The following is a 23,073-nucleotide window of genomic DNA, read 5'->3' on the forward strand; positions in this document are numbered from 1 at the left end:
TTTTTTTTTTTTTTTTTTTTTTTTTTTTTTTTTTTTTTTTAAGAGCCATTCAGAGTTTCACACAGGTCACATTCCTCTTGTGTACATCCTTCAAAAATACTGAACTTATTTCAAACTATCATGAGATATTGTGAGATATCGCTTTTCTCATCAAATGTTTTAACGGTTTAACATGAGTAGCCAAAATATATATACATATATATTATTTTATTTATTTTTTAATATATCATATCTTACACCTTGAAACACTTTGTTTTATAAGAACTGAAGATCTTCTTGGAAGTAATACTGTTTTCATTATAACAATCTTGGGATAAAAGGAATTTATACAGAGATCGGTTAAAAAAATGATTAGGCAAATAAAGAAAAAAAAAAAAAAGAAAAGTGAAAGAGTAATTGAGCTTTAGGACACAGTCCCATTACTATACCTGAGAAAGCAATGAATATCACAGAATGACAGAAGAGTTGAGGTTGCAAGGGACTTATGGAGGTCATCTGGTCCAACTGTTCAAGCAGGGATACCTAGAGCCAGTTGCCCAGGACCATGTCCTGATGGCTTATGAATATCTCCGAGAAGGGAAATTCCACATTTCCCAGTGCTTGGTTACCCTCACAGTAAAAAAGTGTTTCCTGATGCTCAGAGGGAACCCACTGTTTTTCAGTTTGTTCCTGTGGCCTCTCTCCTCCTTGCACCTTCCCTTCAGGTATTTATAAACATTGATGAGATCTCCCTGAGCCTTCTCTTCTCCAGGTTGAACAGTACCAGCTGTATCAGTTTCTACTCATAGCAGAATTACTCCAGTCCCTTCATCATCTTTGTGGCCTTTCATTGGACTCTCTCCAGTATGTCCATGTATCTCTTGGGGAGTCCAGAACTGGTCCCAGTACACCAGGTGTGGCCTCATCAGTGCTGCTAATGTAGAGGGGAAATATCACCCCCCTTGACCTGTTGGTGATACTTTGAGTAATGCAGCCCTGGATACTGCTAGCCTCTTTGTGGGAAGCGCACTTTGTTGGCTAATGTAACTCAAACTACACAAGTTACAGAAACAGCTCTAGTTTTATCTATTGGAAACACAACAGTTAAGAGAAATATGAGTTGGTATTAACAAAGAGAGAGGTTGTGCTAATAAATATGAATTCTATTGAATATGTAACTTTTAATATCAAATGCAGGTATGAATTTTTGCTTCCATACTTGCCTTTTGAAGTTATATTGTATGCTTCCCTTCACAATCAGAGCAGAAAGACAGACACAAGAGTAATAATGTTGTGAAAGTCTTTCCTCCCACAGCTAGAGAGAACTGAAGTTAATCAAACTCTGAATTCTGGGTTTAATGCCAATGAAGCATGAATCATTTTTCTACCCACTGAATGTTTGCAATTAAAAAATAAACACGATAGAATTTGTATTATTTTGTATGAATGAAAAGCAAACTTTGGTTTGGCAACTACACTGCTTTATCTCAGTGATTTTTAGAAGTTCAAAATTTTGATATATTAAAAAATATATATTAAAGGGAAATTGCAACTATTTATATTTGTATCAAAAAGCTAATTCACTGAAAATACTGCTGTTCTTTACAATAAAAATATACTGTTCTGGAACTATCTACCATTAGTAAACCATTAGTAAACCATTAGTAGAGCATTGGTAAAACTGTATCATAAAGAAGAAAAGAATAAGGAGAGATTTTCATGTGCTGAAGAGCCTTGCCTAGACTTCACACAATAGAGGTGGAAATATAACAATAGTGGGATTAAAGTTTACCTAAAAAAATGATATATTAGTAAAAATAAATAAATAAATAAAAGATGAAAATCATTTTTCTTATTTTCTTCCCCTGCCAACAACATCCCTACCCACAGCTAAAGCAAGAATAAACTTCATTAACAAATAAAATCCCTATTACACTTTCAGTGAATAATCTTGCAAATGGATTTGTTGCCTACCCTTATCTTTTGTGATTTCTTCTATTAAGCAAAATAGATCCTTTTCTATTAAGCTATGACTATATAGCTTACATGTTTTTCCTAATTTTAGTAAGTTAACTTAGAGTTTTTCTCTACTAGATATTGGCACTATCACTTAGTGCACGACTCCATATGGAACTCAGTGTTGTACATGTAAGGGACTCCTAGCACCTGTCCTTCTTCTCAGTTCTCCTACTCCTCATCAATAATTCCTGTGTCATATGTCCATCACTCAGCATCCCACACATACATTTCCTTGGGTTTTATTTCCACTTGGTTTCTTGATTTTATCCTGTATCAATCTCTAAAACCATTTTATTTGTTTCTATTATGACAATGAACAGTGGTTGAAGAAAAGAATATAGGTAATAGTTAATTTATATGCAACAAACTTTTTTTGCCAAGCTTTTTCTTGTTGTTTTTGTTCATTTTTCTTCATATACAAAAGCTTTTATTCTCATTCTTAGTGGGGCTTTCTGACATAGCTATAGAAAAGACATTCATCTCCTTACTTTCATTTAAGGTTTGGTGAAAAAGGACCTAAGACTGAAGATCTATGTGGTAGAGGATATTCTGGGATAGGTGTAGGCAGCATCTAGTTCCAATATTGCAAAATTAGGCCAGGCTCGGCTTGTAACAGTATCTCAGTGCAACCCATTAGTCTTGGTTTCTGTAGCTTGCTTCCTCCCATAGTCCTGAATTTAGATTACCACAAAGTTTCCACATCAACATAAGTAATCACCAGCATAGCCTCAGGAAGAGAAATACTTGATCTGTACACAATTTTTTTTGGTGAACCTCAGATTGTTCACCAAAATGCAAAACTTCTTTACAGAGGAACATTAAGCATTGAGCAAGAATGAAAATAAAATTATAGTTATTTTCCTGCTGCCATTGCTAACATATCCAGGGCACTTCATAGTCATTTCAAGATTGCTTCAAGATGCACTTCCACTTATCATCATCATTTTTGTTTATCCTTGTCTGAAGATGGACCCAAAACTCATATTTGCTTTGTTTTGATACAGTATCTCACCTATACTCAAAAAAGATGAGAGGGTGAGAGGAAGAATAATTTTTCCATAAGAAAATTAAAATATTAGTTTCCTTGAAGATTTTTGCTATCTTATGTCCTAGGATAATCATTTGTACCCTAAGATGTTCACAGGAATATAATTCATCTTTCATGCAGATCCCAAATTTTACACTAACACTATTAGCATAAATGCTTCCATTTCCTATTCCCTGCCAGAATTTCCAAGTATTGCCTGATAGCAGAGGACTGAACTACATGAAAAAGTAAAGGACTGGCCTTTACCAGATTACATAAATTTCTGTGCCAACAAACTTGGGAAAGACCTAAAACACCATCCTGATTTCAGAAGTCTAACCTCACTTCTCCTTAGCTGAAACAACTATCACCTTATTTCAGTAAAGTCATGCTGTGGATTCCTAGTAAATAATTTTATTATGAAATAAAACTACCATAAGATAGTCTACAGTAGCAAGTAGCAATAGCCTAAATCCAAGGAAGATATACAGGTGTGGGTTGATGATCAAGGAAAGTATTCAGAACTGTTACACAGAAAAGAAAATCTCTAAATAGTAGAAAAAAACCTCAAATTACAATTACTGGATAACGAGAACAGATAATACACTGCTGATAAAAAACTTCTGGTCCTTCTAAAGGTGCTTCAGACCTTACCTGTCTTTATGTGACATTTCATAACTCTCTCACTCAGTTTGAGCTCCAGCTGTAACAACTCAGCATGTCAAGAGCTAATTTTCAAGTAGGGAAAAAATAACATTTTTTTAAAAAATATTTTTATTTTTTTTTCTGTTTGGGAGTCTGTGGCCCATGCTGTAGCAATCTATATTCTTCTTTTTGGAAGTACAGTTGTAATCTAAGTAAATTACAATAAATAATTATAAGAGCACATTTCCATTATTTTAGCAAAATATTTGATATGACAATAGGACTAAACAGTTCCTGTCAATGTAATTTAAATACACTGTTTCATTGTATTTAAATTAAAGCATGCTTTTTCATGGTGCCACCCTCTCTGAGAATTTTTTTTTCTTTTTGCATCTTCCTTATCTTATTAGATGTGAAAAGCTATTAAATTGCAAAATACATTTAATTTAAATAAAGACTCAGATTAACTGTGTTTCATTTCTTCTTGTCAATGTAATTTCACATTTTTCTGATCATTTTCTTTGGAAATGCATTTAGTTCTTCTCAGAGAGGGTGGCTTTTAGGAACAATTCATTACACTTTCTCTTGAAGCCATCATACTTTATCACTGACCTACACTGGACATTTATTTATTATACTAAAATCTGTTCTGTTCAGGGAACATTATAATAATGGGCTTATCTAGGACCTGCACTATCCACTTCTGTGTTACATAAACATGTGAAGACTACATGTATACTAGGGTGCTGCTGCTCAATTTATACATTTAAATAGATCTTCTGCAATTATAGAAATATGACTTCCAAATAGGATATTACATCCATCTCACTACAAAAAAAATAAAAATAAAAATAAAATATATAATTCCACAGTAAATAAGAAAGGAGGATCAGAAAAGAAGGAGAAGAAAAAAAAAATCTCAAGTGGGATATTCTGGGATATATCCTACTTGAATTCTTCCAAACACGTGTCTCCCATATGAAATGGGGAGGGAAATGATTCTGAGATTCCAGCTATTTAATATTATTTCTGTTGTGCAGAGTCCTGGAAATTGCTTGGGCAGAGGAAAAGGTCTGAATTTACATAATTCTGATTCTATATTGCATTGTGCACTACCTTCCTGTCATTTAATTTCTAACTAGAAAAAATAGAAGCATAAGAATGTGCTACAAAATGTAACTGTTCACCCTTTTATTTTCAAATAAAGGCCCACATACTACCATCTGTTGTGCAACACTAAGCAAGCATTAATAAAACAGAGCAAAAGCCAACACAGTGGCAAAGAGCAGGGGCTCTAGCAAGTGATGCCCAGGCAGCTGAGAACAACCTTAAGCCAGAAATAAGAAGAGAGCAATATATAAAGCAATATCTATGTTAACTTCCATAACTATAACAAGAAAAGAGGATAGGAGCAACCTATATGCCAGTCACACCGAATGCTGCTGTCACTCTACAAAAGGAGAAAAGCAGACACCAGCCCACTGCAGATGAACGGAATACAAAAACGAGTAACCCAGAGAAAAAAGAAATCTCCCTTAGCTCAGTTTTCAGTCATCTTATCTGCAGTTAGCTGGGTTTTCTTTCTAACAACAGCCCCCAGTGTTGGCATGGAGGTTATTGAGGAGATGGAGCCAGGCCCTTCACAGCTGTGCATGGTGGGAGGGATAGGGACAGTGAGCATAAACTGAGACTAGAGGTGTTCAGGCTGGATGTAAAAAGTTATGTTTTCCCCACAAGGACAGGTGGCTTGGAAAGGCTGTGCAGTCTCCCTTTCTGGAGGGTTTTATAACCAACTGGACAAAGCTCAGAGCAACCAGATCTGACCTTAGAGCTGGCCCTGCTGTGAGCAGGAGGTTGGACTAGAGACCTCCTGAGGTCCATTCACATCTGAATGAACCTACAAGTCTAAGAAAGGGATGCTAAAAGATCTGCAAGGCTTTTGGGACCCTTATGGGTTTAGGTAAATCCATGGGGTATTAAAGCATTCAGAGCATTTAAGGTGAAACACGTTTTCCTGACTTAAGTATAGTTCATTCTGCACAAGAGCAGCACATGATGATCAAGAACAGGAACATGGTGCAAGAGATTGAAAAACAGGACTCGAGGGAAAAAAAGTGCTAAGAGGCAGAAAAAATAAAATAATATATATATATATTGCATGAAAGAACAGCAAAACTTAAAACACAAGACAAGAGGAGGAAGAGAAGGGAAAAGAGAAATTAAAAGGTCAGAAAAGTGAAGGCATAGATCATACAAAAGCAATATAAAGTCACAGAAAAGACAGAACAGTTTTTCCCATCTCTGCATGCAGATTTATCCCTGGAAGAAGATGAGTTGTTATGGTAACAATGCTCTCCAGGAATTTTGCCAAGGAAAGGCATATCAGCCTCCACATTTTGCCTCAGGGGCAGGTCTCCAGCTGCCATTTCAGAGGAGTAAGGGTTTAAGAAACTGCTACCAAGTAAATTAGGTTAATTATTGCAAGCACTAAATGGAGACTACACCTATACAGCAGCAATAATTTTATCTGATAACTTAAAAGGCGGATTACAAAAACAAAATGATAGATGAATGAAAACAGAATGAAAACAGAATGAATGCGTATATTCAAAATAAGTCAGGGTAAGTAATGTCAGGGCAAGAAAGTGAAGTTTAATGGAATATGTATAGGTCTGATAGCGGAGGGATACTGAATCATATCTTCTTGCCCTTGAGAAAAAATCAAGATTATAAAAAATGAAAAAATATATATTTTTTCAGTATTTTTAGAGGATGTATGTATGCAAATTTATGTTGTCAAATACAGTAACTATTTAAAAGAAATCTCAGAACTTAAATAAATATAAAAGAAAGAAAAATTGTTAATCTTTACCTCAACTCTCTCCTTTTTCTAAGTCATCACTATTGCTAAGTATTGCTAAGTGTCACTATCGGTGATTTGTATAAGGGTTACCATCTTGGGACCCAGACATGCTGTATTCTAATTGGCCACTTACCACATAAGCAGTTACAGACTCTTTACTTTGCCTCAAAGAAATCTAAAAAAATTACGGATATAACACAAACTATTTTGATTAGCTTTTGTTATGCCACTTCAAATTCTACAATGTTTCACATTGTATAAATCAAACCTATCAGGGAAGAATAAACATATATTCATGCTAACTATTTTTAATAGGTGAAAAAATATTTTTTTGTCAGGTCAAGTTGCTTTCTCTCAAACTTTGCTGCTGTTCAAGAATTGAAGAACTGCCCCCTAATGTATAAAATCAACCAGTTTTTTTTTTTTTTTTTTTTTTTTTTGGGGGGGGGGGGCAGGGGTGTGTTGTTAGCCTGGTGTTTTAAAGCAATAATTAAAATCTGATCAGTTCCTGTGAATGTGCACCTCTTACCTTAATAAGGACTTTTAAACACATACTGAAAAATAAATGCCTTCACATTTTAAAGAGTATTTTTACAGGCAATCATTTGTAATAAAAGTTAAAAAAACAAACAAACAAACAAACAACAGCAACAAAAAAAAACCACAACAACGTCTTCAACAAAAAAACAGTTCTCCCCAATCTCATTTCCCTATTATCCTAAAGAATCTTTGAAATGTGTTTTCCAAAGTTTAAAATAACTAATGCTTTAATACTAAAAGACTGCAATTTGGAACCCAGATTCACACTTGAAATATAACACCATGCTAGAGAGATGGCAGAGAGCAGAGATGATTCACAACTGAAATAAAACAGGTTGCCCAATTATCTTCCCAAATTTCATCTACAATAAGCAAGAGAGACTTTTAACATCAAACTTCCTGCTATAGTTACTAGGTATGCAAAGAGCAGCACTGTTCTTATGCCTAAGGAACAAAATAGGGCATTTCATTATTGTACTTTAATTATCCAAGTAGTGTAATAAGACAATACTTCACAGTGAATGTGTAAATGAATTAGATCATTATATGAGTTTTAATAACCTTTTGAGGCTATTAAAACATAGTGGACAGTTAGAATTTGTTTCCATTTCTCAAAGTTTTCACTTGTAACATTCTCAAATTATATAATTATGCCCAGACCTTCACTAGTTTCAGCCCAATCATATTCATTAATTAAAAGGAACACATTATTGCTATTTGAGTAAAGAGGAAAGGAGAAATCTACTTTTCTAAAAATTCATTTAAATCTTCTTTTTGCTGTACTTAAATTGGCTGACCAATTATTAGATAATTGCCACTTATCTAGTTAGATATGCTCAATTAAAAGTAAGTGTTTATTAACATGGGATATATTTCAAAACAAATTACAAGCAAAAACTCGCTTACAAAATTTGACTTCATTGAATGCAGTGATAGGTACATAATTCTTATTGCAAAACTGCAAGATATAACACTAGCTATGAATTGTATCACTGCAGTTTATCTCCTGACAAACTGAATCAGGAATGTAGAGGATATAAGCAGCTTTCAATGCACATAAATTATTTTGGCTGTATCCAGGACGTATACAATGCCAGTGGCTGAGCCTTATGTTTAACTCCTCTTCATACTTTACACTGTGAAAACCCTAAAATTCATCTGTAGCTCCTTATAGCCATATCTTGAAACCATGGAGAAACCTTGGGTCAAAACTAGATAAGGAAGGCTGGCTTACTTCTACTGTACTACTCACAGATGAAAACAAGACATGATTGAGAGATATCTTACACTGCAGTTTTTAGGCACCCTTCAGATAATGGGCATCAGCTGGGATATAAAGAGCTATTTTGAGGAAAGAAGAAAGGACATTAGACAGGAAAGGAGAAGGGATGTCATCAGAACCCCCTCATTTCTGCCCCTGCTCACTTTGACCCAAAGGAGAGCAAGCCCCACAAAAACACAGGACTCTGCTGCGGGATCTGCAAGTGGTACCATTCTTGTGAATGCACAGAAGAGATAGTCACTATCCTAAGTTTTTTTGTTTCATTGATTAATACAATAAAATAATAATAATAATCTAGAAAATTAAAAACAAACAAACAAACAAACAAAAAACAGTGATTTTTAAAGGGTGATATATGCCTCAGTGTCTTTAAAAACAACCCCGTTCCATCTCAACAATGCAAAAACTTGAAATTTTGATGCTGTTCTTAAGCACAAATGCTTATATTCATATTAGGCTATTCAGATATTCTGAAGAAAATATTTAATAGCACCAGATTAACTGTGACATTCTTCATGCTCAGTAGAAAAAATCATCAACTAGATGAAAAATTAACATATAGGGAAAGAAAAAAAGTTTAAATTAACCTAAATTCAGTGTGTACAGGTGTGCATACACACATAATCAAAGTGGTCCATAAGTCTCTAAGAGAAAAATGAAAGAGAGGGAAAAATAAATAAATAAAATAAATAAGATAGAGAGAACCTGAGAGGGGAAAAGAAAAAAATGCAGTAATAAGAGAAAGAGGAATTGGAAAGATGCTGAATAGGAATGCAGCCATTCCTTTAGAATTTTTTTAATGAGATAATTCCAATTTTTTGACAAACTTTTTGAAATGTTTTCACTTCATTCACTTTTAAAATTAAAAATTAAAAATTAACTGAAATTTGTTAGCTCATCAATTGAATTTACCTTAGTTGTCACTGGGGATAAATTAATTTTGAGTGTCTATTATGACAATTGAACACAGCTATATTTTCAGCTCTAATGAATTTTTAATAACCTTCATCAGCCAGTGATTTGAATTTCAAATTTCCTTCTGTGAAGAAGTAGAAATTAGGTAGTTTTGTGCCAATTTTCACAATATTGTTCTTTATTACACTGTAAATCTTCCCTCACTATAAAATCCAAACCTTAAATGAAACTTAGTACTCGTAAGACTTATTATATTTCACCTGTTTTATTAAAAGAAAGTAAATTACAGTGACAAACTTGTCTGCCCTCCCTGGTACACCATAACATGATGTTTCTATGTCTACTTCCTTTTAGTACACAAGGAAGCATGCCTCTTCCCATTTCTACATCAAAATATATGAATATATATGAAATATATTGAATACTAGTTCTATAGGTCTAGTCTACTGTGTTGTCTTCTTGTAGCTTGTATGGCAGTGACTCCCACCATGTCTGATTCTGAAGCTGTGTGTTAACACAAATATACCTACATGTTTACTGGTAGTCCTTCTTCTATATATATTATGATACTCATTGTGTTGATTATAAGATCCCATTTGATTTTTCCTATTTTTCACCTCAGAAAAAATCACAAAATCACAAAATGTTTGAATTTGGAAGGGACCTCTGGAGGTTGTCTGGTCCAAACCCACTGTCTTGAGCAGGCCCACCTAGAACCTGTTGTCCAGGATCATATCCAGACAGCCTTTATCTCTCTTCAAGGATGGCAACACTACAATCTATCTGGGCTACCTGTGCCAGTTCTTTGTTAGCATCACAGTGAAAAAGTACTTTCTGATGTTCAGAAGCCACCTGCTCTTCAGTTTGTGTCCAAGGCCCTTTGTTCTGTCACTGGACACTGATGAAAAAAGCCTAGCTCCATCTTCTTACCCTCATCAAGATAGTTTAAAAAATATTTTTTATTCTCATGATTTCATACATTTTTTTCTACAGTGGTAACACCCTGGCTTCCCTCAACATTTTTCCACAATGGTCAGCACACAAATATGTTTTACACTGATGGTTTCACAAATATTAATTACTTTCACACCTTCCTCACTTCTGAGAGGTGAAGATTATATTGACAAGGAAGGAACAGAGCAACTGTATGGTGAAAACAAATGAAAGTCAAAAAAGTCAAAAGTATCCTTTAAACTTTCAATTTGAATTTCAGATACCCAGGATTCAACTTCTCAACAACACTTATAATAAAAGGAGTGCTTAGTAAGTGTGATTTCCCATAGCAGCACCCAGTTGTTTTAAAGCCTATCTCAATCACTTATTTTTAGATCTCTCCACAAGGAGCGGTGGAGACCTCATTCAGAGACCTCACTTCCCATCTCACTTCTCAGAAGTACCTCTCCACCAGATTCATCTGGGTATGTGGCACTAAAACACTCCCAAACACAGGCTCTTCTTATTTCAGCACTTGCTGCTCCTGGCAAATGTCTGAGAAATACACCCATCCTAATTACTGAAACAAATGAGGCAGTGTTATTAGAGAGAAATTTGCTTTCGTGCAAAAAATCTGAATGACCCCACTTAAAGTGCATCCATCCTGCTGCACTGATACTCTTTACCCCAGAAATGACTGATCTGAAGAGACAAACTATGTTCAAACTGTTTGCCTTCTTGTCACCCTCCCTTCCATTGTCTGATTTTTACTTCTGTATCAGTCTCTTTGGTTTTGTGTAAAATCAGCTGGAAGGGATTTCAGTTTACCCTTAAAAGCACACACACTCCTCAACATCTTTTGGTTCCATTTTTTCCTTCAACACTTCTCATCTCAGCTTCTCCTAGATCAACCAGCTTTCTATCTGCTGGACACTTTTGATGTTTTAGGTGTTGGAGCCCAGTAAGAGGATGAGAGGGAATGGGCACAAACTGAAATGCAGGAAGTTCTCCTGAATATGAGAGGACATTTCTTTACTCTGAGGGTGACAAAGTGCTGGAACAGGCTGCCCAAACAGGCTGCGAAGTCTCCTTGTCTGGAGATATTCAAAACCCACCTGGATGCCATCCTGTGCAATGCTCTAGGTGATCCTGCTTGATAGGGTGCTTGGACTAGGTGGTCTTCAGAGGTCCCTTCCAACCTCAGCCATTCTTTGATTTTCCCAGATATATAATCAATAAGGTGTCTCATAGAGTGCCAGTGCTTTATTCTTTTACTTTTTTTTTTTTTTTTTTTTTTTTTTTTTAACCACTCTGACATTTGGTCTATTTTTTCTCTAAGTTTTAATTCAACAATTTCCTTTTCAATGTTATCTAGATGTAAGAGATACATACAGAGAATGTCTCTGTGATCTCATCTCAAATACCTGACCCTACAAAAGTCTTCAGAAATGACAAGTAGTTATTAGAGTGAATGTCAGGTGTTAGCCCTGAAATAACTGGGCGGAACATATTTCATTACTCAAGAGAAAATTATCTGAATTTCCATCACACACGAAGCTTTACAGATGACATAAGACATTTTAGGTGTCAAAGTCAGAAGTGTTTCTAACAAACATGCACACAATACAAGTTTGCAAAGTCTTTAAATCTAGCCAAACATGGCTAGATTTTCATAGGAAAAGCAGACTATACATAACTGACACACACACCATCATGTCCTCAACTGTAAATCAATAACACTAGAGCAGTTCAAAGAAAAGGTCTCTTTAGACTGTTTTAAAAGACACTAGGAAGATTAAGTATATTTTTTCCATCACTAGAAATAACTGAAATATACTCAGAAGAGAACAGGACCAGTTTGACACAATGCAAGCAGCACAGGGATATATCAAGATCTTGTAGACACTTTAATGACACACACTTCACAGTTCACAGAGAAGTCTTAGTTGGAAGGGACCCTTGGCTAACATCTGGTCCAACCTTGAAAGCAGGGCCTTAGATAAGGTTACACAGGACCCTACAAAGCTAGTTCTTCAAGTTTTCCAGCACATAGCTACTGACTTCTCTGCCCAGCCTGCTCTGATGTTTAATTGTTCCTATGGTGAATTTCTTTTTTCACCTTATATCTTGAGAATTTCCCCTGAAGCAAGCTCTACCCATTGCCTCTTGCCCTGTGCCTCCTCATGAAGACAGTATTTCCATTTCTGTTCTCTTCAGAACTGGAAGGGTTAACAGAAAGATCTCTCATACTGGGGGAAATAAATCAGTAAGCCCTGAAGTGTAAGCCTGACCTCTTATACTTCAGGCTTTTCTTGCCTGTGCTTCAAGATAGCAATATATTTTCAGAGACAGACCCAACTCCTAGAACCCTCATTTTATGTGAACATTACCTCATTAGTGAGAAAATATGTTCATTAATTGGAGATTTTACAAGAAATGGAAGAGTCCACATCAATTCCCATAATGGACTACCGTTAGTAATTCAGCTACATTGTTCTTAGGTTTCCTTTGGTCACTTGAATGAATTTGTTCACCATATTTTGTTAGTGACCATACTCTACCTAACTGGGGTTGAGTGCCTATGATCAAGTTTATCATCTGGATGTGCAATTTTTTTTTATTTTTTATTTTTTGGCAAACCTATTGTTCCTGATGTACCGGAACCTGTACTTATAACCAGTTTTGACTCTTGTTACTATTTGTTCTTCAAGCTCTACTTTGTTCTTTCTAAACCTACTTTGATCTTTCTAATTCTGTTCTAACAATTAATTGGCCAACTTTATTATGCTTTCTAGCCTGTTTGGACACACTTCAGATTTTTAAGTTTGTTTTCTTATCTGTTGTGGTTTAACCCGGCTGGCAGCTAAACACCACACAGCCGTTCGCTCACCCTCCCCCCTCCCTCTCAGGGATGGGGGAGAGAAATGGGAAAGTGAAGCCTGTGGGTTGAGATAAACACAGTTTATTAAGATAGGAAATAATCATAATAATGATAATAATAGTGTGTACGAAATAAGTGATGCACAATGCAATTGCTCACCACCTGCTGGCTGATGCCCAGCCCAACCCCGAGCAGCTGGCCCCCCACCCCGGCTAGCCACCCCTATATATTGTTTAGCATGATGTCAGATGGTATGGAATACCCCTTTGGCCAGTTTGGGTCAGCTGTCCTGGGTCTGTCCCCTCCCAGCTCCTGCTGCACCCCCAGCCTGCCCGCTGGCAGGACAGAGCGAGAAGCTGAAAAGTCCTTGGCTTAGTGTAAGCATTGCTCTGCAACAATTAAAGCATCAGCATGTTATCAGCACTCTTCTCATCCTAATCCAAAACATAGCACCCTACCAGCTACTAGGAGGAAAAATAACTCTGTCCTAACTGAAACCATGATGTTATCTCTAATAACTTTTTCACAATGTTACTTAGCCATGCTGACTTCCTTTAAGCCTCCTGCAACCCTCTCTGAAGGGTTAACCCTAACAGGCTTAACCCTTAACAGTACCTTAACAGGTACTCTCTGATCAACATGCTTCCAAGCATGTAAGAACAGCTCCCAAGAACATTACCACCCTTGGATGGATATGGAACTATTGCCACTTTATGTCTTCTTTGGAATAATGGAAGTAAACACAGCTGTTTTACACAACCTCTACAATGAATGTTCAAGGGAAAACAATACAGCTAGGCCTACTTACCTGAGCAAGAGTGTAATGATTTAAATTTACAGTAATGATAAGTTATAATTAGATGCCAGAAACTGGAATGAACAGATGAGATCACGTTTAACCTAAGTCACTGTTCAGGAGGCACTTGTCTTTAAGGACTAATGCCATTACTGGTATTTACAACAACTGAAAAATCACTAGGGAAAACAAAGCAATGCATAATAGCATTAGAGAATTTACAAAATAACAAATAAATACAGATAATGTTTGGATGCAAGAAAACAAGTAAACAAAAAAAGAACAACAAAAATCAGTCCATTTTCTATAGAGGTCAGCGTATCTCCGCATTAACAAATATTTATTTAGGATACGTAAAACATAAGATTTTAGATCTTAGATTTGTACTACTAGGCCATTTTTTAAATTTATTTTATTTTTTTTTGACAGTGCCTTCTGCAATTTGCATTGCCCAGTCAGTACACAGGTCTATCACATGAGTGTAGGACACATGTAGCCATCTAGGTGAAGTACCTTTGTGTTTAAATCACAAATTTGACTTAAGCTGCATTTAAAGTTCAAACATCTGTGGAAAAGTGGAGATGCTTATGACATTGATGATTTACTTACTAGGGAGTGTGTTCCTGGATACTGATTTGAATGCAGATAAATACAATATATCATTTTTTTCCTTGTTTCCACTTGAAATGTAAAATTTCCTCCTGTAACGCTTTGCATGAGAAAGACAGAAAACACGCACGATTCAACTTCATAAGGCTATATGCTATTCACAGACCCTCTCCCAAAGTAACCTAGAGTGATCTGAAAGACACAATTTGCTAGAGAACCCCAGTAAGTTTTGGGTCACTTCTGTAACACCTCTTTCTTCTACTAGTTACACAAAGAGATTAGAGGGCAATAAAGATTTATGTGTTGATGTAAATAATTCTAATATTCACGTTAGGGCATGATGAGTTTTTCACCCTTTCAAGCATGTCTTCTCTTCATAAGGAGCCAGGTTTGCAACGTATATATTAATCTTTCTTAACAAAAACAACAACTACAGAAAGAGTCTTTAATTTCTTCAATATAAAATATTTTTTTTCATTGTTTCTTAGACTTCAGAGTTACCCTTCTTCAGCTCTGCATGCCAGATACCCTGCTTCCAATATATTTTGTAAAAAAATAAACAGAATTTCAAAACATGGGCTAACATTTCACACTGGATAATAATAAATATTTTTGAACTATTTTAAAAATATAACAAAACAATGAGAAGCTCTAGAAACAAAAAAAAAAAAAAAGAAAAAAAAAAAAGAGAGAGAGAGAGAGAGAATTGGGATATTTATATTTGCTCTCATAATGACCTGCACTGTTCCCTCAATAGTAACACTCAAACAGTAAAAATTAGTATTCATAACTCAAGCACATCTCCTTCATCACTTCTCCATTTAGCAGAATGGAGGCAATTGAGGAGAAAGGTCTCAAATAGTTATTATGAAATAATAATAATAATATTTAAAAAAGACATCAAGCCTGAGGATGAGATTCAGAGATCCTGTTTTCCAAAACAGACATGACAAAAAAAGCACAGAGAAGCTCATTTATTAAATCCTATACTTTTACCCTTAACAATCCTGTTCACAAGCTGTTCACAAAGCTAGTGAGTTTTGAAGAGTTCTGGGGAAAAAAAATAAATATATATTTATTCAATGAGTATTGCCATTACAGCTGAGGCTTTCATCACCTTCAGAACTCAGTCAATACTTAATAAATAATGGCTAAAATTTGATTAAGCAGCCAATTTTACACATTTACAAAATACTAATATTTAATGAAAAAGAACTATGAATTTGTCACTTCACAGACATTGGGGCTTTTGTGCTCATCAAGAAAAAATAACTGTAATATTTGCTTTATATCTCTGCATTGCTGAGATATAGAGAAAGTTTACTCTGTTTTTAGTGTCAGGGTTTGGTTTTCAACCTGATTCCCAGTGTATTAGTTGCAAACTAGACATATCAAGAATACACACATCCCATGGAAGAGTGGTACACAGCCAGTTCACTATAAAGGCATGATTTACCTTGTGGAAGTTCCTGAAATATGCTGCCTTCTCATCTGGAAACTTTTCTAGCCTCCTGGGCCCTTTACTGGAAGCCTTCTTGAAAACCAGCCAACATCGTCTGAAAATCTGGAAACAAAATCAATGGATTATATTAGCTTTTCTTTAGAGGTAGAAATTATCACAAATGCATGCAGTTACGTAATACCCTTAGCATGAAATTTTAAAGCCACCATATTTTATTTTAAATGGCCAGAAAAGTCTGAAATATCAATTCTTTCTATACTAGTGATTCCAGTTCCTCAATTTATAGATATTGATTGTCAGTCTCTTATAGACTTTGTTGCTTCAGTTTCTCATACATGCCAAATTTGACAATTGCTGAGATGCAAGTAAATTCATGAACTTTGAACATAAAATATATATATATATATATATATATAAGTCTGTCATTAGGGAAAGTGCTTTCAGATTCACTCTATACATTTCTAGCTTTCACATTTATATTCTATTTCTACAAGAGTATCAATTCCATTGAGAAACATTTATTGCAGCTTTTAACATAACACAGTAATCAGCAGACACTATAGTCCTGCACACACAGAAAAAGAAATTCAAGGTAAAAATAAGTATCAGTGTGACCATTGCTGGGCATCTATTTCTCTCACTTAATTCAATGACAAACTTTCTAAGGAAAAACTATGCAAATTATTACATTTTAGGAATGTAGTAAAAAAGGAAATCATCCAAGAAGCACAAAACAAAACATTTCAATTAAAACCAGATTTTGCTTAGAATGCATGTTTAAGACTATTTACCAAAGGTCTGATGATATTGCCATAACCAGAAGTTTAAAATCAATCAAATAAGAAAACATTTGCAGTTCAAAGAGAAGCTGATTAATGCTAATCTTCTAGTCTATTTGCACAAGTAAAGGATTATATATTAATCTGTTTTTAAGATCTTTGGGAGTAGTTTACTTTATTTTCCTTTTCAGTAATTGCACAGCTCTGTGAAAAATATCATACGGAATTTTATGTTATTATTTTACTAGTACATTTAGAATAACACACAAAAAAAAACATATTAGCTAATGGTTCTCCCACCCATATATACAGAAGAGTCTTATTTCTTCAGAAATTATACAGAATTTAATGACACACAAAAAAGAACTGCATTACTATTTAGTTTGGATCAGATCAAGCAAATCTAACATTAGAGAAAAAAGGAAAAAAAAAAATCAACGAAATAGGGGCAGGGATATCTAAACTGAGTTTTTCTCTTATAGTGTTATATCTCTAAACTGAGTAAAAGTAGCAAATACAGTGCCACTAGAATAATTAAGCTTAATTAACCACATTCTGATATAAGAATACTGTCACTATCCTGTTGTCATTATTTCAAATGAATGTTATCAGGCAAACCAAGAGTTTTCTTTTAAAAACTTACTAATTGGACTAAAAGAACAATACATTTAAATATGAAGATTTTTAGAGGACAAAATAACTTTTAATGAAAACCTCTGAATTATACTTAAAAAGTATACAAGTTTCAGTGTTTTTTTTTTTTTTTTTTTTCTTCTTTTTTTTTTTTTGTTTGTTTGTTTGTTTGTTTTTCTTCTAAGGTTGTAAACAGGCAACTGTACAGCTGTACTTTCTACCTCATGAAATACTTCACCTAACCTGGGGAAAGAAAAGACGATATCATTATCTCCTGAAAAAATGGCATTGCACTGTAGGACATTATAAACCATTTTTATTAGGAAACACTTTCTTCAAATAACTTCTTGGCAACACTGCAAATTATTTCACCAAAACTGTAGCACCGCTCCCACAGTTATCTCCTTATTAACCCATATTAACTCTTCACGGTGTTGTGGTGTGAAAATCTCTATATTTGCAGGAGATGCAGAAGATTCATTCCTTTTTGAAGGGATTCCCTTTGACTCACTAGAAGCAATAGTGCCAACTGTCCTAAGAGGAAATATTTATTCATTTAATGTAAGTGTTTCTTTTAATAATAATCCCAGCTCTTCTGGGAACTGTTCCTTTTTTGGCTATTTTCAGTTCATCTCTCCTCCTCTGAGGATAGTATTTTCCTAAGAAATTCTTCATCAAGGTAAAAACCATTGCCTTCATTTCAAATCTTCTATTGATTTCCATTATCTTCCCTTAATAGTTTGCTGCCCTCACAGACATCTCTTTAGAAAAACAGATCAAGCCACAGGCCTCATCATCAGTGACAGCAGGTTTTAGAACAGCCACAGAATCCTCATTTTACAGATGACCTGAATTTTGGACACATGGTGATAAAGGTAACAGAAATTTTGCGTCAATTGACTGAGTTGTTTTATTTTTTATTTTTTAAATATATTATTTGGTTTTGTATCTACACCACAGTTATATTTTAATTTAATATATCAGTTAGATCCAGTACCTCAGAAGCATGCCTAATAAACAGAAAACTAGACAAGCTAAGTGACAGAGTCAAATTTCTTCCCAGGAGGATGAGAGTATCTTCCAGATAAAAGGTCATCTAATGCATACTCCAAAGCAATTCATTCAGTGACAAATGAGCAGGGTCTCCTTATCGGCAATTTCAGTCTTTTTTTCACTGGATATCAACCTGGGTGAGTGTGGAAGGGGTTCTGAGGGTCTGCCAGCTGAACTGACAGAATTCAAGAGGGAGGCTTTGAGCCCCCCCCCCCCCCCCCTTTATGTGTCTTCACAGTTTCCATTGATGATGGCCAAATGCCAGTTTTCTTAAGGGATGGTCCTCATTAGGCCTAATCCCAGAGCTGTGTTGAACACAAAGGCTTTGGCATATATATGGGCTGTGGGAATAAATGGCTTTTGCTTTTGAAGCAGAACACTTTGAACTGCAAGAGGAAGGAACTCAAGGTTTACCTTTGGACTACTATTGCTTTGGTTTATTGACAGCAGTTTTTTCCAGACCTCTAAGGAGAGGAAAGATCTGAAGAAAGCAATGGCTCACTCAGCACTCCTGATTTGGTGTGCATGTACACCAAGAAACATCCTTGCATTTGATTTTTTTTTTTTTTAACCTACGATCATTTTTAAAACTGGTAAAAAAAAAAAAAACAGACAGTTCCAGTGGATTTCAGCAGCATTTTATCTGATCACAACAGACAGTTTGTACCATAGTGCTTGAAAATGCATTAGCATATGAATTTACCTATAAATATGAATAAATAGGTGCAGATGCAAGCACACAGCAAACAAACATTTGCCTTTCATAAGGCACCTCATTGTTATACAGAAACCTACTCAATTATTCACAAACTATGAGATACTCTTTTATCCCTGGCCTAGTTTAAGATGCCATTGGCTGTAATCAAAACTTCTGAAAGAATTCTGAAGTCCTCAGATAATTGGGGTAGTCATTGTGAAGGAATTCAACATCAACCCTTTAACAATAGAGGGAATGATATCCACTTGCAGGTTTTGTCTCTATAATATTTAGTACTTCCTGTGAGATTTAAGTGTCTGTTTCTCAGACATGCATAGTTGAAGAAATGGCAAATATTTGATCATTCAATCATTTTTACAGCATTCTTGGATAAGCACCCATCTCAACAGAAGTAATTTAGTAATTTTCTATGAAGGGCAAACAATAATTTAATGACATTTTTTTTTTTTTTTTTTCCCAGAGAAATTCAGGAAGGTAGCATTGCAGATGTGCTGTATTGGGGTTTCCTTTTTATTAAAGTATCATTACTGGACTCTAATGAAACTACCTGCTGAGTCCATGTCACAGCAGAGTCTCTTCAAACAGAAATATTATTTCCTCTCTGTTTTGCAAGATGCCCACTGGGCAAAGCAGAGAAAACACTCCTCTCGACCCCACTATCTGTACCCACATAAGTAAGCAATGGCAGTAATTCAGCACACTTGTGAGCTGACAGCTCTTGTGAGCTTGACAGACTTGTGAGCACACAGCTCTCACACAGGTGAGAGCTGGTTCAGCTGCCACTTGCCACAGCATATAAGGACAATTTTCACGATGATGCAGAGGCTTTCAGGGGCAAGCAACCTCTCTTGCTGAAGATGGACTCTGCATAGCCTTGTCCTGCAGCAAAGAAAAAGGAATCCAGACCTGGAACAAAATAACCTTATCTCCCCAGAATGGTTCCTGAAATCTTTCTAGTCAAAAATTCAACTTCCATTGCTACTTCATTTAATCTTTAGATATCCCCTTTTTATATTTTACTTAAAACACTGCTATAGATCAATTTACGATGAAAATCTTTGCTTAATCTCTCCTTACCTTTTCTTCTTCTTAATTCACCTTACTCTTCTAGTGATGTTCTTATTTTTTAATATTATTGACTAATATATGCAAAAGTCTGGCCTGTGAATAGATTGCTATTCTTCACATTTGTACCACACAGTTCTGTTTTATTATTGTTGTGGATATTAATAATAAATCTATTTAATGACACATTACAGGATATCAATTGACTAGTTTTTTAGAAAGAAGGATTTTTTTTTCCCTTCCCTTTAATAATTTAAAAGAATTAGCTTGCTGTGGGAATCTTACATATGAATTTCCATTTTCCAGAGACTCCTAAAGACTTTTAATACTCATTTACAAAGATGCAATGCCTGTCGTTATCCACAGCTGAGCTTTGCCAGTCATCACTAATATTTAGAAAAGGGATTTTTATTGACAAGTCTCTACATATTATTCCAGAAATTTCACCTAACACTCCATAAATAAATAATTTTGTTTTTCATTCATTTAACATTTAAGTAATCATCCCCGCCCCCCCCCCCCCCAAAAAAAAAAAAAACAAAAAACTAACAGTTGTATAGATCTGTTATCGGATCACTTAAGATTTCTTAAAGACGTACATCCCCATCCCTCTATCCAACAGTACAAATGGCAATAATTTCCTCTACTATATTGGAAAACCACCTGATTTTCTGTTAGTAGAAACATGACAGCTGCAGAAACATTTGTCTCTTGACAGAAGCAGCACAGATCCAGCTTCTAGCTACCAATAGAAACCATCACTGACCAGGACAGGCTCCAAAGTATCATTCATGGAGCTCTTTGCTCCATGGTTCTCCCCAATGGTTCTCCCAGGAAGACGCCTGCATACTAATATTCAGTCTTGTGTTTACATCTTATTATTTACAGAAAAGGCTGGCTGATTTTTCCTCCCTACTTTCCCTGTGCAGAGGTCTCTTATTAGATGACACATCTGCAGTAAAATCCCTAAAACATTAGAAGTTTAAATTGACTTTGTTGGTTTTCTCCATTAAAAGTGGATAAAGTTTTTATGGGGTATGTAAGAGAAATACAATATGTCATGAGATTAAAAAACAAAGACCACCACCACCAACAAAAAAAAGCACCTTGGCACTCAAATTAAAAAATGTAGCATTCATTTTAATAAAAATAAAAATAGTTACCACAGTAAAGTCATATTTAACCATTGTTTTAACACCATAACTTGTTGTTTGTTGTTGTTCTTTTGATTCTCCTGTGTATACTTTGGCAAAAGGAGAAGACATGAGAGGTGACATTTCACTGCTTCAGCAGAACTAACGTTGCACATTTAAATAAAATTTAAAAGGTACTGAAGAAGTTATTGTCTGTGAAAAGGCCCAAGAGGAAAATGAGAAGACAAAAATCACTCATGTCTCAGCTAAAGAACAAGTTATAAGATTTGAACTATTGCTGAATAATGTCTAAATTATAACAAGATAGAAGCAAATACTGTTGTAACAACATATGCCATTCCTCCTGCCCTTTGGTTTCTGGGCACATTTGAAATGAAGGTGCCCCAGAAACACTGTTTCTCCTGTCTTGACCAGCATGGATTTTACTGCCTACTTTTCCGAATTACAGTTACCACAGCACTGAGCAGGTACCTTAGGAATGGCAAATTCAATCTGGATGACAAAGCTAACAAGGAGAAATATCTAGGCACAGCATTGAGCTTCCTAATGGGCACAGAGCTGTAGGAATCAAGGGTACTGCCCATTAACCCCATGCTAAGAAGTTGCCCATTTCCGCACAGGTAAGCAGAGTTTCCCCACAGCCATCTGACACCCACCAATCTCTGCTCTAGCAGAAAGCAAGGCAAAAATAACCTACAGCCCTGATCAAATGTGTGAGGTTACTTGCTTCTGTCAGTAGCTCTGGGATATGGGGCTGTTTGTTCTTTAGCAGAAGATACAAAAACCTTTGGGAACATTTTTTTTTTTTTTTTTTTTTTTTTTTTCCATAGATTTTAACTTTCCACTCCTTCAAACTTTAAAGCCAGGATTCAAAAATCACAGATATATACTAAAATGATCACTAGTAATGCCTGTAATAAGTAAATACTGTCTGAAGATGTGTTGTTGAAGGCTGTCAAATACGGAAAGATTCATTGTGTATTATATCTTTGCTCTTGCTCTTGAGCTTCATTTTATCATCCTAATTAGGAAGCAAAGATAAGCCTGTAGTTTAGAAACCTTGTAGTATGACATTCTACAAGGTTATAGAAGACAATTAGGCCTTAGATCATTTTGGTGTCACAGTTCAAATCCTAAATATTTTTATAGCATATTTTTATTATTATTATTTTCCAAACTGCAAACATGATGGCATTTAAAAATATGAGTAGAAGAAATATAGAAACATCTGCCACAAACTCAGATTAGATCAATCCTTGTGGGCTTGATTGCAGTCAGTGAGAATTATGATGGTTAGAGATGATTATGGACAATTCACCCAGTATATATATGTCACTTTTCTATAACATACCATTATAGATTCATATACATATTTATAATATACTATAATTTGTGGTTTTATAGTCACAGGCTATATATGTAATCCATAAGATTTATTTTACTATTAGAGAGTTCTGTAAATTCAAAGCACACCATAGTAATTTTTGAAATATTCATATAGAAACTAAAGTACTGTGTGCACAAACAATTTAGCTGTGGGAGCTATTTTATTTTATTTCATTTATTTATTTTCTCCTTTTTGGGGAAACAAGAGGGGGATACATATCTGGAAAGGCTTGCATGTTTTATTCTTCTGAATAGTGATTTACTTTTTTTTACCCTTAGATACCTACAGCTTAAAAACTCGGCATCATTATTTTGCTTGAAAACACAAGCTGGG

At 35.2% G+C, this 23,073-nt stretch overlaps 1 protein-coding gene across 2 annotated transcripts in view; it reads right to left on the bottom strand.

The window, feature by feature from the left end:
• Nucleotides 1-23,073, bottom strand: part of DOK6 (docking protein 6) — a 247,987-nt gene that overhangs the window by 139,158 nt on the left and 85,756 nt on the right. For both annotated transcript variants that reach the window (XM_035319801.1, XM_035319802.1), the window contains exon 2: nt 15,946-16,053. In XM_035319801.1, coding sequence (XP_035175692.1) covers nt 15,946-16,053 — 108 coding nt within the window. The remainder of the gene's footprint in view (nt 1-15,945; nt 16,054-23,073) is intronic.

The sequence above is a fragment of the Oxyura jamaicensis genome, chromosome 2 (assembly GCF_011077185.1).
Source record: "Oxyura jamaicensis isolate SHBP4307 breed ruddy duck chromosome 2, BPBGC_Ojam_1.0, whole genome shotgun sequence".
Lineage (NCBI taxonomy): Eukaryota > Metazoa > Chordata > Aves > Anseriformes > Anatidae > Oxyura > Oxyura jamaicensis.